The sequence below is a fragment of the Paramisgurnus dabryanus genome, chromosome 9 (genome assembly GCF_030506205.2).
Source record: "Paramisgurnus dabryanus chromosome 9, PD_genome_1.1, whole genome shotgun sequence".
Taxonomy (NCBI): Eukaryota; Metazoa; Chordata; class Actinopteri; order Cypriniformes; family Cobitidae; genus Paramisgurnus; species Paramisgurnus dabryanus.
Genome location: NC_133345.1, coordinates 35,581,102 through 35,606,301, shown reverse-complemented (window position 1 = coordinate 35,606,301; position 25,200 = coordinate 35,581,102). Strand labels below are relative to the sequence as shown.

The window sequence follows — 25,200 nt, the reverse complement described above, 5'->3', positions numbered from 1 at the left end:
TTGTTTTTAGCAATGAAATAGGTGCACTTTTGGGAATAATGGTCATGGTAGGACATTAGGAAACAAAGACATGTTTACAAGGAACCTAGGTTTCTACAATAAACTTTTAAAATTAGATCCTGGATTTTTGGGAAGCCTTAATAAGTAAATTATATATGAATAGCCCAGATGCAAAAGCCGCTAAACGCCACCTCCATCAAAAATGACATTATGATATTGACTGTATGCTCTCGACACGTATTATACATCCATCAAATACTTACATGTCAAATCTGCTTAATTCCAGCGATTTTTTCAGCAAAGTCTTTTTAAGTGCACATTTTATCCGGTTAAAGGAGGTTTACCGAATATTTACAGATATTGACTGAATTTTTAAGCATGTTACCTTTATTTAGAAAAGCTGCTTTTTACACGGCTGAAAACACCTGGAGGACGCCGAATGGCAGCTGTTTTTTTTTTTTTTGCTGAGCGCCAGCTTTCCTCAGCCGAGTGCTTTGGTAGCTATGATACTTGAGCTGTGAGTCGGTTGGTTGTTGTGATACTTGTCCCGCCCTTCCTCCACTGTGATTGGACGGGCGTGTGAGAACTGACATTGACAAGTGGAGCTTTTCACCCAAAGTTGAATCTCTTTCAACTCTCGGCACTCGTGCTGAGCTCGGAAAAATGCAGAGCCCTGGCTTTCAGCGTGGAGAAAAACCGCTAGATGCTGGCTTATTTGAAAAACGGCCAGCTTCCATTGAAAACAATTGAAAACATGCGCCGGCTGCGGGCGTAAATGCTTTGGTGTGCACGCCCCCTAACTGGAGATTTTTTTGAGATTCTTGCACTTGCATGTACTTAGAGGGTTTTGCAGTGAAAGACGGCCAAATTTGTTAAATACAAATCAAATGACTAAAGTGACATTTTTGAAAGTAAGGCATTTCCATTGCTGGCTAATAACTTTTTCATTGCCATTAAAGTGAAATTAAATAAACCTAAAGACAAGTGTCTGATAAAAAATGCCCCTTTACAAGAAAACGTCAGATGCACATAGAGGGTATTGCATGTGAAATCGTCATATACAGTATTTGACCATCTGCTGTTTATACCTCTAAACTTTAAGCATGTTTCTATGGGAAAATGTTTGGTTTATTCTGTTGGCACTCAATACTATGACGAATACTGGTTCACATACATGTACTGTACACGCACTAATGCATGCATTAGCCAACTCCTGTTGTAAATGTCCCTCATTGGTGCATGATGTCTTAAGCCTTTGCTTTGAGGGTTTGTAAAGAAATAACTCATCTAACTCACAAAGAGCTCAATTACTCTCTGTTGAATTTGTGTGTGCTTGTGTGTGTGTGTGGTTGCGTCTGAATGCTCATCGTCCTGCTAGGTCCTTATTCTGAGCATCGCTGAGTAAGAGTTTTTCGTAGCAAAGTATCCAATCAACACAAGCCTGGAGTGCCGAGAGCAGAGAGTTCTTTTGACTTTTTCAAGTCTTTCTCATTAGACAGAGACCCCTGGAGACCCTCCATGTGGTTTCTAGAATGAGAGAAGAAAGAACAGACCCTACCGCTCATTTCAGAACCTGTCAAGTTCACAGTCGTAAAATGACTAGAGCAGATTACCCGTTTATCCACCTGTTTAAGCAGGAAGAAAGAATGAATGTCGTTAAAACATGTCTGGGTAACATTTTACCCCATAATCAGAAATGATATGAAGGCTATTTTAGGCACATTAAAATAGATTTTTTATTATTTAACAAATCCTGCTCCAATTTATTTTTTGGCGGGACTTCTTTTATTAAATTTATATTGACATTTACGCATTTAGCAGACGCTTTAATCCAAAGAGATGTACAAAGTATACATTTTTGTCAATATGTATTCCCTGGGTTCGAACCCATGACATTTTGGACTCTTAAGCCAATACCACTCAGCTTTATAGGATCACTTCCATGTAAGATGGAAAGGCATATCAAGTTTGATAGGTTCCCTGTTATTTATCATATTACTTTACATAAATTGATTACATGTCCGATAGTTGAAAAGTATATAACGTTTTATTAGATTATAATCTATTCATGAGAATAAACAAAGCGTTAAAAGTGGCACCAATTGGGTGCTGACCAAACGTCAATATGTGACGAGTTGGACGTGAGAACGTGTGGCATACATTAGTAAAATAGAGAGGGAATCTCTTTGTAGAAGTAACATTTCCCTGCATCTCTGTCACCATCTCTATTTTTCTGAAACTTTGCTGTAAACCAGCCTGCTTACCAAAGCCCGTATGAGGAGAGTCATGGTGCGTTTAAGCCAAACAGAGTCAAGAGTGCTGTGCGCATGCAGCTCAAATCAATGCATTGTTAGAAATCTCTCTCTCCTAAACTGATGCCAGGACAGGCTTGTTATGAATTTCCTGAGGCTAATACTGTCACCATTACACCATCAGATCAGTCGTATCAGCAAAACTGCATTGTGGGAACAGCACTGCCGATATGGGCGAAGAGTTTGTTTATCATATAATTGTGTCATTGCAGTTTGGTTAAATTATAGATTTATAAAAGTATAATTATAGAGTGCTGCAGGGATGATGTATTTTTGTAGACAAAACCTGGAAGTGAGTTAGCATGTTAGCACGTCCGGCTACATTGTTCATTGCTACAAGTAAAAAAAAATGTATGTGATTTTGGTTCGCCTTAAATAAGAGTGCCACTCACTTAGTTTAACATTAAATATAACATTAATAACATAATTTTTGTCCCAAATCATTAATGATTAACATTGGCTGCTAACGTATATTTAGCATTTTGAAGTAGACGCTATCTGACGAAGCTTGCGCTATTTAATGTGCACTTCCGGTTTACAATACCTCCGAATTGTCCTAAACGTGACTCGACGTGGTGCGACGCTGAGTTGCACGGCCGGTGTGCGACCCCCTTTACTGTGCTTTCACACCGCCACCGGTGAGAGCGTCAATAAAAGCTCTGTCTGTCCTGCCAACGACGCTATAGAAAAAATGTAGTGGATGCTCGGACGCTCGAATGCATTCTCTGAACTCCTCTCAAGCTGAGGTTTTCTCTTCCGATTGGTTGCCGCCGAAACATGTCATAGCTCATTACCATAAAGTTTAACTGATTCAACTCTCCTCGACGCTCACACTGTACATGATGCACCGCTGTTCGCCAGAGCTCGTCGCCAGCTCTCGTTGAAAATAAATGACTTCCGGCCACTTTGACGCTCTCGCCAGTGACGGTGTGAAAGCGCCGTTACAGTTGGAGAGGACAGAGTTAACGGATGCTCCTGTCTGAGCCGTCTAACTTTAAGTTTATGAGGGCACATGAATAAAATAAATACTTTTTATACGCATACATTGCAATATTACATAAAAAATAAGAATGGTCAGTTTTGATATCATTGGAAGTTTATTGGGGCATACACAACAAACGCAATTTCAACGATATGCGTGAGTAGATTACATACAATGTCTATGGAAAGACGCGCCCCCAGCGGGGCGATGCGAATGACGCGTTACGGGTAGCGCGGTTGCACCGAAAACACATGCTATTCCCCTCAAACACGTCTTCACCCAAGTTGAAAATATTAAACTCAAGCGAAAAATGGTGTCATCGTCAGATAACAAAGAAAAAAAATTGGAGCAGCTGGCCAAATTGGTTGGGAGGCCACCAGGGTTTCTTTATGTATGACTGGTGTGTGCAGGGCTGCAGACTGTACACACCTCAATGCCGTTTACACCCGGTTCAAAAAAAATTGCCATTGGTTCGGGTCGGACTCGAGTATAATTTTCAGATCGGGGCTTTCTTAAATAAAAAATTATGTATGCACGTCGGGATCGGGTAACAAGTGATTCGGGTCGGATTAATTTCTTTGCTTCTGTCATAGCTTGCATTCATACTTTGTTTGTTTGATCCAAAAGTTTTTTTACTATGCTATACGAATGCTATACATTATAAAGCAAAATGAAATTGAAATCGAGCCTTGACCTCGATTTTTTTGATGAGTATATGCATTTAATTTGTAATGTGTAAACGTTCCTGTGACAAAGCACAATATAAGTGCGACGCGTGATTATTTTATTATTGTATTGAGCTGGCTTGTCAGTTTCATTTGTATCTTGGAACAGAGGTTGTCGTCTGGCAGCGCCTGGTTATAAGGCTTGTTTAAACTGAGTCGAATGGGTTCCAGCCGCCTGTCAGTGTGCGGCAAGATAAACAGAAAAACGAGTGATGAAATTTAAGATTGAAAATCAAATGGAAAGACCGTGACGGAGGGTTGTTGTTATCCTCAGCAGCACTAAACAGATCACGGGTTTAAAGAATTGAAAAATATGTCATCATTTATTCGCCTGCATGTTTTTCTTCAGTAGAGAACAACAGGTGAAAAATATCCCAGCCACTCTTAACCACAAGACGGTAAAAACATAATATTAAGAGTAAAAAAGTAATCTTTCTGAAGTTGTATTCGGTGACTTATGTACCTGCTGTATAAAGAAAACATGTCCCCTCGTCTCATCGTCTTTGGCTTCTTAATGCTGAGCTCTCTGGTAAAATAAATGCAGCAGACAGAGTTCAAAGCTGTTTTTGATGTTGAATTTGCTAAGAAGAGAAAGCTCTAAAAGTCTTTCTTTCTTTCTGTGTCTGTCCTGCTGCTCTGCTGGTTGTCTGGCTTTAGTAATCAAAGTTTTGGAGAGGGCAGGGTCTGTATGTTATTAGTGATGGTGTGCAGGACAAAGACACGGGTGAGAGGCTTTCATTGAGACATGGCGTTGATTGGATGCTGGGTTTACTTTGAGACTTCATTGCTGATTCTGGGCCACTTTACAAAGAACGAGGCGAGACCAAATGAGAAACTAAGAGGGAGTTCAACTCTGTGTTTAAGATTCTACACGCAGATGACATTTATACCATCAATGATGTTTGTTTTCTTTTATGCAAAAAGTAACTTTTTAGTCCTTAAAGGATTAGTCTTCTTAAAAAAAATCCAGATAATTTACTCACTACCATCCAAAATGTTGATGTCTTTCTTTGTTCAAGAGAATACTTTTTTTTTTAGGAAAACATTCCAGGATTTTTCTCATTTTAATGGACTTTAATGGACCCCAACACTTAACAGTTTTAATGCAGTTTAAAATTGCAGTATTAAAGGACTCTCAAACAAGGCATAAGGGTCTTATCTGGTGAAACGATTGTGATTTTTGGCAAGAAAAATAAAAAATATGCACTTTTAAACCACAACTTCTCGTCTTCCTCCGGTCTTGTGACGTGCCAGCGCGACCTCACGTAATACGTCATCATGTCAAGAGGTCACGGCAGACGTATGTAAAACTATTCCCCAGTATTTACAAGTCTAGAGAAAGAGGACCGTTCAGACGTTGTTGTATGTCGAATGATACTAATTAATGTCTTTGTGTCAGTTTATTGTTTATAATGGTCCGCAAATGTGCGTTTCATATATGTAACACATGACCTTTCGATGTCATTACGCAATTACGTGAGGTCGCGATGGCTCGTCACACAGCTCTCACAGTCCTTTGAAACTGCAATTTTAAACTGCATTAAAACTGTTAAGTGTCGGGGTCCATTAAAATGAGAAAAATCCTGGAATGTTTTTCTCAAAAAACATAATTTCTTCTCGACTAAACAAAGAAAGACATCAACATTTTGGATGACTTGGTGGTGAGTAAATTATCAGCATTTTTTTTTTTTTTTAAGAAAATTGACTAATCCTTTAACATCATGTTTGTAAACCCAGATTAAAGTATTATAATCTAATGATGACATTAGGAGCATCAATGTTTGTCGCGCAACTGTACACGCCCCATCCAGTCGTCAGCGGTCGCTGCCGCTTGTGTTGCCGGAAGTCGCTCTGCTACTGCTAGTCTGAATGCAGCTTAAGTGCTCTTCCGCCATACAATATAATTCTCATTTTTTATCTGCTTAAACAATCGCCACGTTTTATTTTGTGCCACCATACTTAAGGGCGATTTATAGTTGTGCGTAGGTCCTACGGCGTAGGTTCCGCGTCGGTTTTCATTTATACTTGTGCGTCGTCGTCCGCGTCGACGTGCAAACACACCCGCAGACCGCTGGTAGGCAGTAATCACGCGTGTAACCACAGTAGCAGCAAAAGAAGTCACAGAAGAAGATGCTAAGCAAGTTAACCCACAAACGAAGGAGAAACAGCAACTTGTTGTGTATAATTTGAGAAGACCAGCAATGATGGAAGTAAATAAACAGTGACTTTTGATGCAGTTTGAGTTAAATCACTCCTCAACTTGGCTCATCTTTGTTTTTACCGTCACAAACGGAAATACCTATGACGCAGTTTTTTTACCTGACGGGAGGGGTTCTGGTGGACCAATCACAGCACTTGCGGTCCGCGTAGATCTGACGCGCTGTTAAAAATTTGGTGAGGTGCGTGTCAGGCTACGTAGAGCTACGTAGCTACGGAGTAGGACCTACGAACGACTATTAATCGTCCTTTACTCGTGTAACTACTCATGTAACAGTTTTTAAATAGGAACAACATGGAAGTGTTTGGTGGCTTTTAAATTCATCCCTGATTGGATCCTAAGGAATGAATGGGGCTAGGCTTAAGGCTAACACATTCACGACACGTTGTACAAAGATTAAGTGCACGCATCGAAAAAAGATAGGGATGCAATTATTTGTCAAGTTGAGGTAAGAACATAGTAAAATAAAGTTGTTTATTTTAAACTTTAAAGTTGTCCTATTAAATTCCTTAGCAACACATATTACTTATGAGAAATACGTTTTTGATATATTTATGGTAGGAAATGTACACATGATCTTTACCTAATGATTTTTGGCATTTAAAAAAACCAATCATTTTGACCCATACAATTTATTGTTGGCTATTGCTACAAATATACTCGTGCTACTTACTGGTTCACATTTCCTATAATTATTTTTACTTCTGTAAACTATAAATACATTTAAATGAATTTTTCTTCAAACAGCCTAAGAATATTTATAAATCATTTTATTGTGTCACATTTTAAAGGTTACAATAAGACCAGGTATGACCTTATGTCAATCTCTGTGTTTCTTCTGCAGAAATGCATGAAGTTCAACATTGAGTCGCCCATCTGGTTGTCTAAACAGCGGATCCTCTGCACACTTAACCAGAGCCTAAAGGATGTGCTAAACTACGGATTGTTCCAACCCGCATATAACGGCAAAGCCGGGAAGTTTTTGGACGAGCAGCGCACACTTAAAGAATATCCACTTCCTGCCATTTCTCCTGTACCATACCTGGAGGTAAGAACTCATTTATTGACACTTTATTCACACACATGGCCTTTCAAGACAGGCCTTGACATTAGCACTGAGCTTGTTGAGCTATAATGTTTGGAGCTATATGCCAATGCAATGCTTTTTAACATAAAAAACAACAAGTTTAGTTGCCAAATTTCTTGTGGATAAGTACAATACTCATAATCCTGAGAGATTACCACCAATCATGAAAACAAGAACCAAGGCATAATTCCCAGCAGGGACCTTCTACTCTCATGATGTATTGTTATAAAACTACAGAACGTCTGTTTTATGTTGTGCCATGTTTTTTGATTATGCAAAGTTTCATGGGATTCATAGTTCATTCATAGTTTGTATCTGGTTCTGTATTTTTAAATCCTTTTTGCCTACACTGTAAGAAAAAATGGTCAAACGATGGTCCCTAGCTGTCACTTGGGCAGATCCCTTTTAAAAAAGTACACCGTTGTACTTTAAGAGTTCATTTTAGTACCTCACAGGTACATATTGGTAGCAAGGAGCACATATTAGTACCTCAAAGGTACATATTGGTCCTAAATGTAAACACATTTGTACCTAAATAGTATTAGTACAGTTTAAAGGTGCCATGAAACTGAAGTAGTCATTGTCTTATTTTGATGTATATTGGAGCAAAACAGATTCTGAAATGAAAAAAGGTAGGGCTAGACTTGAATTCGTCCATTGAAAATTTATTCAATGGACGAATGATTCAATGATATTGTATCCAACGCAAATCTCTTTTATTGGACTACAAAAAATGCACGGATTGTAGACAACAGTGGGTGATGTGGACACAACGGTCATTATTATAATTCCTCCCGCTTCTGACTCACAGCCTGTAAGTATTGTATGTTTTCATATTTAAAGAATTTACTACTGACTAAACCATGATTCAAACACAAATTTTGTGCAGTGCAGAGTAGCACTTGTTTGTCATTTCTACGATCACAGACACGGTTTTGGGTTTTAGTACCATACCAACCTTATGTCCTGGTCAAGCCGCGCTGGTAAAGTTGATTGGACAACTTGGTCATCTTTATTTTCTGGATCAGATTCGGCTTGTATTAATAAGATAGTAATGACGATATTTACTTCTGTCAGCGTTGCATTGTAATTGTAATCTTCAAAACATGGTAAGGAAAGTCAGATTTCCAGCTTTGTGCAAAATCAGAGCGTTTGAGAAAGGGAGGGATTTATGGAGCAACAATAATGTACGGTATGTGGAAAAGAATGTGTTTTTATTGATAAACCACGCGAACACATTGTATTATAACAAATACACTAGAGCTGCCTTACAATTAGTCGCGGCTAATTGTTTGCAGAATAAAAGTTTTTATTTACATATTAAATGTGTGGGTAATGTGTAGGCAATAGGGGTGTAACGGTACGCAAAAATCACGGTTCGGTGCGAACCCCGGTTTTGAAGCCACGGTTCGGTTCATTTTCGGTACAGTAAGGGAGAAATGCAAACATTAAACTGCAGGTTGTTTATTACTTTAAACTTTTTTTTACAATTTGTTTACACTTTTTTAAACACTTTATTAAAGTATAAAATATATATAAAATGAAAAAATAATAAATAAAATACTACTGCAAAGTTATTTTTTACATTATTTTATAACAGAAGGTAACTCTTATCTTAACCTTCTCTTAAACTTTTTCTACTAAAACCTTGAACTAACAAATTCAATTCCTGAATACATTTATGAACTATTAGCCTACATTTTTGCCACTAAAAATTTTCTGTTTTGATTTATTTTGGATTGTTTAACTCACAGAATTGAATTGGCTATGTACCATCTCTGTATAAAAATAATATTACTGCTCTATGTGTAACTGCATAGCAAGCAACATGATGATATACTTATTATACACTCATTTTGAGATTAGTGAGCTGCATACATAGCCATCTTTGATCTTTTGCACGTTTCTCCTAATCTTTGCTTGTGTCATCAATGTAAGCTGTGACTTTACTTACGAACCCCTCCGCAGCTGAGTAACAGCTGAGTAAGCCCGGGTTACAGCTCTTCTCTGTCCCGACCAGCTGATCGCATTGTGACAATGATATGATTGACGTGATATGCAGATGAAAAATCTGATCACGCATTCCTTATTCTTGCTGTCACAGAAAGCGCGTCTCATGAATGCGTAGCAACGAAAGACGTGCATCCTCTCACGCACTTTTGAAAGAACAAAGCAGCGCGTTGACACGCGTTTAACATGCGCTTTTAGATACGACACGTAAACGTTTACATCAATAATCAAACGGATATACAACTAAGTAAATAAAAATCTTTCTGCGGGCCGAATTATGTTATATGTTTGACAGAAGACTTGCGCTGAACGCGGAGACTTCCGCCACTTAATATGTTCGTGCGGAAACGCACGTATTATGTTCCGCACAGGCGCACACAAAATACTTTCGGTGCACGTGCGCACCGTGCCGAAAGCCCTGAACCGAAACGGTCCGGTTCGAATACACGAACCGTTACACCCCTAGTAGGCAATGATAGTTATGTATATATAAATGCACACACATGTATATGTTTAAGAAATATTTGCATGTGTATAAACATTTGTATATTTACATATAATTGATATCATATATAAATATATATAATTATTACATCAATATATTTTTTCCTTAAAATTATACATACATGTGTTTGTATTTATATATACATAATATTTGTTGTATAATAATTATGTAAACAAAAACTTTTATTCTGCAAACGCATAGTCGTGACTAATCATTTGGCAGCCCTAAAATACACAAAATAATGTTGTTTTTAGCAATATAATAAGAGCCCTATAAGATTTCTTTTAAAACTTTAATAGAGACATTTGTGAGATTTCTTAGTTTTTTTCTCAGAAAAAAATATTTGAAAGCAGGAGACTTAAAGGGCACATATCATGTCAATCTGACTTTCTCCATGTTTAAGTGCTATAATTGGGTCCCTAGTGCTTCTATCAACCTAGAAAATGTGAAAAAGATCAACCCAGTAACTTAGGTAAACCATTCAATGCAAGCATGTGAAAAAATAGATCATTGAAATTTGGCTTTCCTTGTGATGTCAGAAGGGGATAATACTGCACTTAATCTGCACTATCCAACCATTTAGTGCACAGATCAGCTCATTTGCATATTTTTGCTTACACCCACAAAGTGGCATTTTTAACATGCTATAATAAATTATCTGTGGGGTATTTTAGCTAAAACTTTACATGCCTTTTATGGGGACAACACCAAAGATTTTTTAACATCTTACAAAAGTCTTGTGAAATGTCTTTAAGCAAAAGTTTCCATTTGCTCTTAATTCAATCTCTTTCTCCATGAATAACTGAAAGAGATCTTACGTGTATCTGTGATTTCTCTTTCTTATGGGAGTATTCAGGTGCACCAAATGACCCCAAAAGTCAAGATAAACGTTGCCCCTGCAGCTTTACCTTCTCTTGTTGTCTTCAGCATGGTTTGACTAAATAAAGTGATTTATTGATTCTCAGCAGGTTGGGAGGTTCTTGTCCTGACTACAAATGTAATGTTGATGTGCAGATGTTAAGCAATTCACACATCATGCTTTTAAACTAATCTTTGATGTGCCTTTTGTTTTCCAGTTTCGCTACAAAAGGCGTGTGTACGCACAGGCCCACCTGGATGAAAAGCAGCTGTCAAAACTTCACACCAAGGTAAGGATAAAATTTAACCTATTTCTGTACAATGCATCTGGGTGGTTTGTTGTCTCCATGCAAAATGTGTTTTGTTTTTTCTATTCAATGCTATTAGAGTTCTCAGTGTCATTATTTACGTGTAAATTATTGTCCAGATCACAGATGGAGTATATAGATGTCTTTGTCTTGTAAGCAATATTACAGTTTTCGGTTATTAGATATGAGTTTTTTTTTTTTGCATCAATTGCTTTTTGTTTTTCATTTAGAAATCCTTGGATTTAATATATTTGAATTACAATACTTATATAGTATACGAATGTCTCAAATGGGCAATCTCTTGAAAATTGATTGTGGTTCAAAAGAGCCTTAGCACCTCCTCCTTGTCTCATAGGAAAAATTTGCATCCCGATAGTCGATGTTTCTTTGCTGTCACACTGAAGATATGAAGTTGTTAATGAGCTGTTTGAAATTATTATGTTGATAATAAAGATGACAACATTGATGATGGCAATAATCATGTGGAATGGGAGGCTGTAGAAATGTTTTCGTGTCCTCGACCTCTGTGCTCTTCACAGATCAACAACACTTTTCATAAACACACACAATTACCAGCGAACCCAGTCAACTCCGCTATCATCACCGTTTTATACCATCTGTCCCCGCTCATCTTTCCAAAAGAATCAGAGTTACAACCTAAATTAAAATCCGTCATTAATACAATAAAAGAAAATCAATGTTGGCTTTATACCAATTAATGTCTTGTCATGTCAGTTTGAATCCTCTATTTCATTCAATTAGACGAAAGGTTTTCTGTAATACCACACTGACAGAATTACCCTGTGTGACTGTAAAACCACAGTGTATGAAATTAAAAGTCATAATCGATGATCAATCCATACTGGAACTTATTAAAAGGATAGTTTACCCCTAAAAATGAAAACCTTAACCTCATGTCAAATTTAAATCGTTATTCACTAAAGACTTTGTATAATGTGTGTGTCACCAAAGATATTGGATATAGCAAGATTAAGCACTTCTCTTTCTACAGTAATGCAACACTTAATATGGCCGCTCTGGCGACGGAAGTCCCGCCTTCCAGTTCAAAGAACCAATCATCAATCAGTAAAGACTCTGATGATTCTCTGGGGGAGCGGCTCTTTACAGAGTCACATTACGTGTTTGCCATTGGTGTAGTGCAGGGTATACGCAGGTATATAGAGTACATTTTTATTTGATGGCATGGGGTATACCCACTTCTACTTAAAAAAAAAATGGGGGCATAAATTAAGAGTAGGGGGAGAGCGGGGCACAACCTAATGCTTTTTGGTTTTGGCTCAATCATTTAAAAAAAATTGAGTTTGATTAATTATATTTTCACACAAGCAACACACACATCTCTGCTACAAATTAACATTTGAAGTTTGTTTCTAGTACTTACCATTCTTGGACAATTACACCAAACGTGACAGTAGTGCAAACGTTACAACTTACCCCATAGGTGGGGTTAATTGTAACAGGCAGGGGGTTAGTTGTAACACTTGCTAAAAATTAAGTTTGCAGGGAAAAAGTTCAATACTATTTTGTCTATATACTTGAAGTGGATATTGTTTATATATCTGTTTATAATAGACGGGTGTCCACACTGTATTCATTCATCCAGCCCTTTTCTAACAATAGTTCAATTATAAATGGATACAAATGGTTAAATATGTGAGAAAAAGCAGCACCATTATGACAAAACATTTTTTTATATATATGTGACCCAGTCTGGAATAACCATACTACAGTTTCAAAAAATCAAATTCTGAGATAATGAGCATCAAAGTCTGATTTTAGTCATTCATTTCATTTTGATTTCAATCTTTGACGTGACCTTAATCAATCATGATTAAAGATATGAACAAAAATAAATTTGACACACAATTTTTGATAAGACAGGAATATTTATTTTGTTGGCAGCCAGCAATCATTCGTGTGTAGCCTATTTAAAACAACGCCAAGAATTACGCTAACGTTAGCGGTTTTCATATCGTAAATGCTTAGGGATTAGTTAACACAGCGATTAACCCCGCTGGGTCAAAATATTTTCAAGCCCACCAAAAAAGTTGCTAAGAGCTGCAGACATATTTCAAAACAATGCTATGTTTTAGTCAATAAGACACTGATTAATATGACATAGCATTGGATTTGGTATTGTACACACCCAACTTAGAAACCGGAAAAAACATATGATGAAAAAATTTACTTCCATGCCACAAAAACACTCGTTCATCAATAACTTTCTTGAAAAACATTATACATTTTCAATAATTTGCAGGAGATCGCCTTTTGGCAGCATGAAAAAAATACCAGAAGAACAAAACGCTCAACCTTGTGCAACAACGTAAACAGTCCGTGTTACAACTAACCCCGCGTTAGTTTTTGCCCTGCACACCCCTATACCCACTTCTCCAGTCAGCACAACACCACTGGCGTTTGCCAACCTGTGTGCAATGCATGCATGGTAGCTGAAATCACCTTGGTCTTTTAGTGCAATTTGAGTTCAAGAAACATTTTTGGTACAGTTAATATCAGGTTTAATGTGATTTTAGTGTGAGATTTTAGTAATATGTCTTTCCCCATTCAAGTAGATAGGACTTTATTATTGCATGCCTGAAATAACTACACGGAAGTGGAGGTGTTGCAAACATGGCCGCCTAGTGGCAGCACTTCCCTAAAGGGATTTTGATGTCCCTAAATGCAAATGCTATCATTATATGTTTATAATGATTGACAATGGTTTATGATCTGCCCTCATCTATCCTTGGTGAGACTTGCTGAGAATCTGTTCACAGGGATGATGTCTAGCTGCTAGGTGGTTTTTTGTTAATGTCTGGCATTACAGTGACATTTGTGAGGACTGAAGTGGGTACAGTGTGTTAGTTGAATTTACTGCGGCCTCGCTGTAACACTCTCAAGTGACATCTCTGCTTATTTCTGTTTCAGTTGGACAAGTCCAGTATGTTTTATGCCTATTTTTCTGTCACTTTGAGTTGTTTCATTAGGAATTGTGGGATGCTTAAATGACCGTGTAGAGCGTTTAGCTGCTGGACTGCGCCATCTCTCGCTCACACGGTAGGCTGTTGGTCATAAACCTCTAAAATAAGTATGAACTGATATTGTTTATCATTTGCTGTGGTGACATCTTGCCAGGTGCTCTCAACGATGCCCAAACATAACCATATGCTCACAAATGCACATGCAAATCATATATATTGTATTTATGAGATAAATGTGCATGGATGACATAAGTGGGAAACTGAAAGGGATAGTTCACCCATAAATGAAAATAATGTCATTAAAGGGAAAGTTCGGCCAAAAATGATATTAAACCCATGATTCACTCACTCCCAAGCTGTCCGAGTTGCATATGTCCATCGTTTTTCAGACAAACACATTTTCGGATATTTTAGAAAATGTTTTAGACCTTTCAGTTGATTAAATGTAATGTTACGGGGTCCACGACCTTCAAGTCCAAAAAAACTGCGTCCATCCTTCACAAGTTAAATCCAAACGGCTCCAGGATGATAAACAAAGGTCTTCTGATGGTAATCCGCGCAGTGTTGTTGTAGAAATATCCATATTTAAAACTTTATTAACGTAAATAAATACCTTCCGGTAGCGCTGCCATCTTAGACTCCTCTGTATTCAGGAGAGAGTATTAGCGTAGTGTACGCACTTTTCTTAGTGACGTATGACAAATTCGGAGGGCGGGGGCACAGAGCAGCAGCAGAGTAACCTACGTAGGCTGCGTAAGCTCTCATCCTGAATGCGGACGCGACTAAGATGGCAGCGCTACTGGAAGGTAGTTATTTACGTTAATAAAGTTTTAAATATGGATATTTCTACAACAACACCACGTGGATTACCCTCAGAAGACCTTTGTTTATCATCCTGGAGCCGTTTGGATTTAACTTGTGAAGGATGGACGCACTTTTTTTGGACTTGAAGGTCGTGGACCCCGTAACATTACATTTAATCAACTGAAAGATCTAAAACATTTTCCAAAATATCCGAAAATGTGTTTGTCTGAAAAACGATGGACATATGCAACTCGGACAGCTTGGGGGTGAGTAAATCATGGGTTTAATATAATTTTTGGCCGAACTATCCCTTTAATGACTCACCCTCATGTCGTTCCAAACTCGTAAGACCTCCGTTCATCTTCGTAACACAGTTTAAGATTTTTTATATTTAGTCCGAGAGCTTGTTGACCCTTCATTGAAAATCTACATACAGTATACTGTCCATGTCCAGAAAGGTAATAAAAACATCATCAAAGTAGTCCATGTGACATCAGTGGGTCAGTTAGAATCTGTTGAAGCATCAAAAAATACATTTTGGTCCAAAAATAAAAAAATTACGACTTTGTTCATCATTGTCTTCTCTTCCACATCAGTTGTGAAGCGCATGCACGAGACTAAAGTTACGCAGATGACGTATGACGCGGCTGACGTGTTATCTGGTGCGCCCCAGCTGTTTTTTTTTGTGTGCCCGGGGTTCGTATACAGTCTGAGGGAGAGGCACGCTGTAAGTTTGAAAAAGAATGTCTGAGGATAACACGTCATCTGCATCAGTGCAGTCACGTGACTTTTAAAAAGGTCCTTATGTACCATTAAGGTACATTTGAGGTACTAATATTAACTATTTAGATACACAGGTGTACTTATTTTAAATGGTACCACCCCACTGACAGCTAGGCACCATTTTTTGGGGACCAACAGGATATTAGTTCTGGAGCTCCTGATGTTAATGTAGATTTGAGAAGTTAGCATTACCTTATAAGCTCATCACTATACTGTTCAACAGTTTTACCTCATCAGCATTAAAGGACTGGCAGACACTGAAGCTCAGCTGTATGCAAGTAATCGTTTTCTCCAGAGAAAAAACAAGAGAATTAGAGCGTGCAGACAACAGCTTCTTTAAAAAAACAGTATTGTTTCTTTTAAAAACCTTTTTTTGCTGGACTGTACATACATTGTATTATTGACTAGTGCATTAGCTTTGGCTAAAACGGATATTGTGGATACTACAGATACTACCATGACAGATGTACCGTAAGAACTGAAGTGAGCCGAAGGGACTCTTTGGTGTATTTGATACTCATCACATGTCTTCACTTTTCTAAGAATTGGTTTGCTTTATAGAGTAATGTATTATTCACCAACTCATTTGTTCAATATTATTCACACACATGTATATACTCACTATTATTATTGACTGATTTATCCATTCCTTCATTTGCTAACCTCCTTTTTTTGCATACTCATTTATTCATTCACACGTCCATTCCCACACACACGCTCTCTGGTTGGTAGACTTTATATCCAGAACACGTTTCTCCAAACAAGCAGCTCGAAACCTTTACTAGGCTCACTGTGAATCAGTCTTTATAGCATTGAACACAGACCGTGGTCATGGATGCAGAATGTTTGATATGTCAGTGAGATAGTAGTTCAAATTCATTCACAAACACACATTAGAATGTGCGCCTTCAGTTTAATAAATGAATGATTGTATGTGTAAGAGAATGAATAAGTGTGTGCGTGTGTGTGTGCGTTTGTGTTTGCACACAATCTTTTTCAGTAAGAAGTAAATCCCTACATGCATGACTTCTGCCCCCAGCACTCACTCTCTCTCCACACATTAGTCTTTACTCGCCCGCCCCTGATCTACAGTCTTGTCTTCCTTTGGTGCCACATTCACCAGTCACCTTCAATATGGAACCCCCGTGACTCAAACGTCCATTATACACATGAGAGAGAGAAAGAGAGAGAGAGAGAGAGAGAGAGAGAGAGAGAGAGACAAAAGGAAATTTTAGTCAAAATCTGAGCCAATTCTGTGTGCCCCAAGTTATTTTTGCCCTATTAGCATACGAGCTCCAAAGACGGTTTGTGTGTTGTTTGTTTTGTTCGATTGTTTGTGTTTTGTTAGACTTCTGTTTCTGTGGATAAACCTCCTAAACCTCCTAATACACTTGGCTGTCATAGACACACACATCATGCATCAGTCATTGTTTTGCATCAGGAGGAACTTCATGTGCTCTAAATTGACTCCATCTGTTGAAGTTTATGAATAGAGTAATTAAGTGTATGAATTATTGTTAGATCTGCGCCATTCAAAACAATTTAATTATCTATCTATCTAAAACTCTTTCGACAGAATCTGTGTCATGCTATCATACAGTAATTCAAACCAAAGTCACATTTATAGTATCACTTACAGTCAGTGTTGGGGAAAGTTACTTTTAAAAGTAATGCATTAGAATATCTTTTGCGTTACTTTTTCTTACTTGGCTGAGGCTTGATCTCTTTCAGACCTTGCAGGTGTTTTTATGACTGAGAAGTTCTGCATTCAGAAATTGCATATTTCATCACAAAAATGTTAAGCTATGCCCTGCCATCTCCGTTTCTGACTTAAACTGTTCCCGCTCAGCTGCGACTCATAGAGTGTGTAATTCTACGTTAATATGTAAGAAATAATTGACGACGGCCGTTGAATTATTAGAAAATAATGCACACCCAACACCACAGGTGTGCATTATTTTCTTAGAATTCATAGGACCGGAGTCAATTATTCCTTTTATACCACAAACAACGCTCTGGATTTTTAAGACATTTGACCGGTTTTAAACTTGATGAGAAAGTGGAAGTTGCATCTAGGGGCGGTTCACATTTGGCATCTTTTGCACGCTCACAAAGGCGATCTTAACATAGAGGCATAGGTAGGCGGCTGCTTGGGGCCCCTACCAGCAATCATATTAGGGGGGCCCCCAAACAACCTAAAAATAAATAAACAAATAAACCCTTATCATCATGATAAAAAGCATGGTAAATTGTATTAATATTCTTAAGAAATATAATGAAACTTTGAAGTATTAGTTCAAATGTCCAGTTCATGTTTATCTGTCACTAGGCACATACACCCCTTCTTTCACAATGAAATGGACTAGTCCGTAACGGTGTGCACTGCCCGGCGCGAAAGATAAACACAGTGACAGGAGGACTGGGAAAGTACATGGAAAGAGACGAATCAAGACAAATATAAACGCGAAAATGAAACGATCTTACTCAAGCTGCTCAAATTAAAGAAAAAAATCGAAAAAAAGCTTTGGTGAGTCAAACGCCTTATGTTATGTTGGGAATGTTTTCCTCCACTATAGGGTGCTGTTGAGTCTTAATTTGGTCACAACTTTCTCTGTGTTTCAGCAAATGGAATGATTTTTGGTGACAAATCTTATATGTTTCTTTTTTTGACTCACATTTTGGAGTAAAATAAATTTTCGTTCTCTTTTAAAGATCGGATACATACCTTCGCCTTGGGCCCCCAATTTTCCAATTTGAATTTAGATGTGCGGCAAGCACGTCGTGTTGCGCTCTTTTTTCCAGGCACATTGGCACCACAGTCAGTTGAAAATACTTTAACTTTTAAAATTCCACGTTGGAAAGCGCATTGGAAAGAAAGAGGAAAGTGGCGCAAGAGAGTTTTCTGTGCAGTTTCAGACGTGAAATGTGAACCGTCTCTTAAATTGCCATGCAGCGAGCTTCGACAAATGAATACATCCTTAATCTTTGTACAGTGCGTCATGAATGTGTTAGCATTTAGCCTAGCCCTATTCATTCCTTAGGATCCAAACAGGGATGAATTTAGAAGCCACCAAACACTTCCATGTTTTCCCTATTTAAAGACTGTTACATGAGTAGTTACACAAGTAAGTATGGTGGCACAAAACAAAACACGTGGTGATTTTTTTTAAGTTGTTAAAAAATTTAGAACTCTATTGTATGGCGAAAGAGCTCTTAGTTTGCAGTACTTCGACCTCAGGCACAGTAATATTGACGGAAGTTTGAGCGAGAGGGGGAGGAGTCAGGAGTGGTGATGTTACTGCGCACCGATATCGAAGTGCTCTTCCCCCATACAATATGGTTCTCATTTTTATCCGCTTAAAAAAAATCACCACGTTTTATTTTGTGCCACTATACTTACTGGTGTAACTACTCATGTAATAGTTTTTTAATAGGGAAACATGGAAGTGTTTGATGGCTTCAAAATGTATCCCTGTTTGGATCCTAAGGAATAAATGGGGCTAAGCTAAATGCTACACCTTCACGACACGCTGTACGCTGTTTAAAGATTAAATGCACGCATTGAAAAAATAGGTATGTATTAATTCATCTAAGCTGAGGTAAGAACATAGTAAAATATTGAAAACGGTGGTGTTTTCCTTTAACTCCAGTTGTGCTCAACTTTAAGCAACGTGCATGTGGAAATGTCCGTAAACAGTGCGGGGGTAAAAGCGTCACCCGTATCAAAACTTTATGATTGTTTCAGAGATGTCAGCGCGTTTTGACGTCGTCCGTTCTAATGCCGGTAATCCTTATTCTCCGTTTACACATAACGCTTACCAGTATTGAAAATTATGTAATGGCTTAAAAGCTTCACCAAATCTCTTTCTGCGCTTCCGTTAACCTTCAAATTGCGTGAATTGAAATGGCAAATTGAAAATGCACCCAATGGAAACAAATCAATTTCGTAAACTCTCAAATATCGCAAGAAAATTTTTACACACATGTGAGGTGTTTTTTTCCAGATATTCAAAAACGGAATATTTTGCAAAACTTCTGTTTTTTTCACGTTAAAGTGTCATGATCATTGGCACGGTATGTTTGATTGGATGTCAAGATGAAAGCGATGTGGTTGACTTCATGCGGCATCACAACCATCGCCAAGCGCATGACACGAAAATACAGCGAGAGCTTTTCGGGGGTTGACTGCTTTGTGTGCTTTCGAGTCGCTCTCGTGATATTTTGATGTCATCCACATTTCGGCTGCGCAGCGGCATATAAAGTAGAACACACCTGACCACATTGTTTTATTTTTGCAGAAACAACTAAATTACGTTTTTGTCGCATAACATGGGTTAATGGAAACAATGTCATTTCCCAATAGTTTAATAATAACGCTACAGTTTTGCGCAAATCTTTAATGGAAACAAAGCTTGTGGCTATAAGCTGCCCTAAACCTCAAGCACATCTTAATGCAGTGCATGTATCTTTAAGGAGAAGGCAGACTGCAGCAAAACCTTGACCTTATATTTGTGCATTACAGTATATTGCTACAAATTGTTACCACTGCAGTAGTTTATAATGACATGTGTGTGCTTGCATAGCCTTTCAAATGTCATCGCTGTTCAACTGTGATAATAAAGCAATGTTGCTGATGATCTCCTGCTGTTATATACATACATAATGCCTTATAATGACAACAAATGAGATGTAACCAACAAAGTCATGAAATAACCACCTGTTTAAAGACTTCAAATTCATTGGACGAACATTAATATGTACTGTAGTAGTTGCTAAATGAATTATATCTTATATGTCTGAATAGTTACAGTATAATAACAGCTCTTTCAACTATCTTCCCTGACACTGATCAGTTTTTCACTACAGTCCTGTTTCCAGGTTCTCTGAATATTACCATCATATAATCAACCAATCGTTTGTCCCACCTTAGACCCAAATAGTTAGGAGTTTGTCTCCGGTTTGTCTCTAACCAATCGTATGCTTGGGGTGGAGCTTAACACAGTCGCAGTCGCATCTGTTCTGGTCAATGAGCATGCTGCAGTCGACTGCATAGTGTATGTGTGTGCGTGTCTGTTGTCTGAGTGTGGAGCTGTTTTATCACCGCTCTCCTTGGGACACACACACGGTTTCTCTCAGCCGAGAGCGAATGACTGTCAATGAGTGCACAGCCGAGAGCCAACGCTTGTGAGCTTGTTTCTGACTGGCTTAAACCCAAATCGTCTCCCCACCCCACCTCAACAACATTAACGCCACAACACACGTCTTTTCATTTCTCTCCTCCCCTCCCTCTCTATCACTGCATCCAGCAGAATCGCCCCTTCATCGCATGCCGGACACGTTAGTGAGTGTGAGCGAGCGAGACGTGAGTGTGGAGAGAGAGAGAGAGAGAGAGTTGTAGGGTGAGAGGGCATGTGGAAGATGAGTGTATGATGAGAGGAGATGGGGGGAGCGCTCGGACGGAGAGACGGTAGAGAGCGGAGGAGCAGAAAGCCACGCAAGGACGCCAAGAAGTCCAAAATCAACAGTAAGGTATCCCGTTCTGCTTTTGCTGACATCTTTCTTTGTATCCGTCTCTCTTGCGGTCCATCTGCTCCTGATCTAATCCATCACTATTGAGCGAGCGTGCGTCTGTACACGTGTGTGTTTCTGTTGCATCTCATTCCTTCACTATGTGCATGTGACGGCAAACGAGGGGAACTTCCCTTTTAATGTGTGGGACAGTTCATTTCACTGAAAGAACCGAGAGATAGAACTGATGGAAAGGATTTTTATTGTTTAATTTTTGTCTTACATTTTTAAGACTTCATTTGGATATATATTTGCTGTTTGTTGAGGATTTTTAACCTGTTGTAAACTGATGCTCCTAAGAAATTGTCATTCCTAAGCCTGAATTGCTTCAATTTCCGAGCCAGCTAGTTGAATAATATTACCAAATCAGCACAATTTGACAGCAATGTGCACAAATCAAAATGCTCGAGTGCATATAAATGTATAAAACGCATGCACATGCTAAACAAACACACAAGGCATACACATACAGCTAAAAGTTCAGCCTTAAAGGATAAGTCAATTAAAAAAAAAAATCCAGATAATTTACTCACCACCATGTCATCCAAAATGTTGATGTTTTATGTTTCTTTGAGGATAAAATACCAGGATTTTTCTCATTTTAATGGACTTTAATGGACCCCAACACTTAACAGTTTTAATGCAGTTTAAATTGCAGTTTCAAAGGACTTTAAACGGTCCCAACCGAGGCATAAGGGTCTTATCTAGTGAAATTATTGTCATTTTTGGTAAGAACAATAAAAAATATGCACTTTTAAACCACAACTTCCTCCGGTTGTGTGACGCGCCAGTGCAACCTCACGTAATTGCGTAATGATGTGGAAAGGTCATGTGTTACATATATGAAATGCACATTTGGGGACCATTTTAAACAATAAACTGACACAAAGACATTAATATTAGTATTATTCGACATACAACATCGTCGGAACGGTCCTCTTTCTCCACACTTGTAAACACTGGGGCGTAGTTTTGCATACGTAATCCGTGACCTCTTGACGTAATGACGTATTATGTGAGGTCGCGCTGACGATAGACGAGAAGTTGTGGTTTAAAAGTGCATATTTTTTATTTTTGGGGCAAAAATGACAATCGTTTCGCTAGATAAGACCCTTTTGCTTCGTTTGAGATTGTTTAGAGTCCTTTGAAACTGCATTAAAACGGTTAATTGTTGGGGTCCATTAAAGTCCATTAAAATGAGAAAAATCCTGGAATGTTTTCCTCAAAAAACATAATTTCTTCTAGACTGAACAAAGAAAGACATCAACATTTTGGTTGACATGGTGGTGAGTAAATTATCTTTATTTTTTTTAAGAAAATGGACTAATCCTTTAAACACACTCACATTGGTCCCTGACCATTGGACCATTTCTGTTGTTAAGTCCTGTGCCACAAGAGAATTTAAAGCAGTCTAGATATTTCCTCTGATATATAAACGTACACATTCATACCTGCTGTTTCTTTATTCAATCGCTCACTGAACTCATTCGCTATCTGGACATTCTGCGCTGCACTGAACACAAGCTGACAAGAGTTTTGTCTGTGTGTGTTGCATTTAAGATGTGAACAACTGTGCAACCATCTTGAATTTCCCTTGTCCTCATTCTCTGCCATTTGTGCTTTTCTTTGTAACTTTTTTGATGCCCAGAAATCTAAATGTATGTGACACCTGCGTGTGGATTTGACAGAGCGCTGATCCGCAGTCCTGACGGTGACGACGCAGGCTGTGATGTGTAATCTCTTGATCCTGTGAGGTGACTGATGGGAGAGTTAATGAGGGTTCTTCTGAGTGGCAGGATGATCACAAGTGTATCCAGATAGAAGGGATGACAGGTTAGGTTATCAGTACTGGGGAGTTTGGGTGAATTATTGCTTTAGCGAAGTGCATGAGCTCAACGCAAGCTTCTCTTCCTCATGGGCTCATCTTGATCATATCCTTGCAGTTTTATGCAATGCTAATACATTTTAATAAGTTCCCAAGATGCTTCTGTGGTACTTCGGAAAAAACAAATCTGTGCACAGCTTCATATTTCTGTACTTGGTTAATTCTTGTCATCATTTTTTTCACTCACTGACTGTTCCAAACCTGAGGCTTAATCTTTTGAATTCTGTTGTACATAAATGACATTTAATTTAACTGTATGCATTTGGCAAATGCTTTTATCCAAAGTAAATTACAGTGCATTACAAGTTTAATTTTTATCAGTAGCCTATGTGTGTTTTCTTTGAATTAAACATGTGACCTTTTGCACCGCTAATAATGCTCTTTACATTACCTGAATTAAGAAAATTGTATAGGCACAATGGGAAAGAGCCAATAATAAATATAAGGTTCTGCGAATATTCACTAATAGAACCATTAATATTAATACTGAGGTGTGCATAACTTGCAGCGTGCCATAGATCTTTTATAAGACTGTTCTCTGGACATGCATGTGGCAGATACATTGTCAAGTAGTGTGTGTTTATGCATCTAATGTATGCATCGTATTTGCAAGTATTGTATATCCACTCCATACATAAGCATGAGTTTGAACAGTGGTTCCCAACCTGGGTGCCAACCCCTCCCCCTTAGGGGGGCGCCAGAGTTCAAAAGGGGGCACAATATGCATTGAGCTCAAATAAGTAAGGGATAATGTACAGCAGGTTGTTAACGCAGAAATAGGCCCAGACAGTTTGATCAGGACCAGATGGGAAGAATAGGCAGTGCTTATTTCGAGATAACAACCTGCTGCCAGTACATTATCCTGCTTATTACACCACTATTTACCTCATAAGTAAGGTAAGGAGCATTAAATCATGATTTGAAATATTTTATAATACAGATACAAAAAACATAATACATTTGAATATTGAATACAGACCTTCCGTGAGGAAAACACGCAGAGCCGGCGCCAGACCATAACTAACAGGGGGGCACTTGGCTTCCAACGGGGAGGGGGGGCACGCAATAGCAACAATAACTTGCAAAAACAAGACATTAAAACAACAAATACAGTGTAAGCACACACTCATACAACTGGTACAGACTGTCAGCTCATTTCCCGTATAAAGTGCAAAAGACCACAAACTATGCGCAAAACTATTGAACTTCGACCGTGGCGTGAGCGTAAGCTGAGCTCCTCTGCTCTCGCGCGTTGCTCGACGCAACAACAAACTGCCCTCGCGCGGCGCAAGCCATTGAAATGAATGGGTTTCATAGCGCAGCGCACACCGCGTCCTACCTTTAAAAAAGCCGCTTTATCATAATCACGTCGTAATGCTGTTAATGGTCTATATCCACACTTCACATTTAAGCTTACGTAATTTAAAACAACGCTAACTTACCTTTAAAATAGCTGAAGACGGCGTGTACGAACATTAAACTTCCTTAAAACAGTGTCCTTTAGATTTGTAAATTCCACCTCGACCTCTAATCTCTGAGTTTGAGCCAGTCTGTGTTTGCTTGAAGTCAGATGAAGCAGGTGGTGCTGGTTCGTTCTAAATGTTCTAATATCCATATTTTACACGATCCATAAAATGCCGCGAAAAAACATGTTGCTAGTATCAAGTCACAAATATGCTAAAGACGTAAGACGGGTGAGACGCGGCAATACATCCAATCAGAGAAACTGGTCTATTTTAATTAAAGAAAACATATATCAACTATATTTTTCTCATTTGATTACATTAAAAGTCATGAAACAATCAATGTTTAATTTATTTTAATTATTCTTGATATTAAATTAATAAAAAACTTTGTAGGGGGGGCACAACAACCTGTTTGGGGGGGCACTGGCCGCGAATGCCCCCCCTTGACACCGGCCCTGAAAACACATTTACTTTTGGTTTTAAGCTAAAGACAAGGCGTTCAAATGTCACAAACACACCAGTGGCGAGGCTACATGAGGGCCAGGGTGGCACTGGCCCACTCAGATTGACGGCTGGCAGTAAGAAGAGACACAAAATATTTTTGTGGAAAAGCAGAGAAAATTACGCATAAATTATTATAATATTTTTAATAGTAATCATTCGAACACACATTATGATAAAGAAATA

The 25,200-nt window shown here is 38.4% G+C and overlaps 1 protein-coding gene across 4 annotated transcripts in view; it reads left to right on the top strand.

Annotated features, from left to right (window-relative positions):
• shank3a (SH3 and multiple ankyrin repeat domains 3a) overlaps positions 1 to 25,200 on the top strand; it is a 248,689-nt gene that overhangs the window by 41,988 nt on the left and 181,501 nt on the right. For all 4 annotated transcript variants that reach the window (XR_012337351.1, XM_065283593.2, XM_065283592.2 and 1 more), the window contains exons 2-3: positions 7,082 to 7,285; positions 10,916 to 10,987. Coding sequence is in view for 3 of the 4 variants with exons in the window: in XM_065283593.2 (XP_065139665.1) it covers positions 7,082 to 7,285; positions 10,916 to 10,987 (276 nt within the window). In the remaining variant the exon portion in view is untranslated. The remainder of the gene's footprint in view (positions 1 to 7,081; positions 7,286 to 10,915; positions 10,988 to 25,200) is intronic.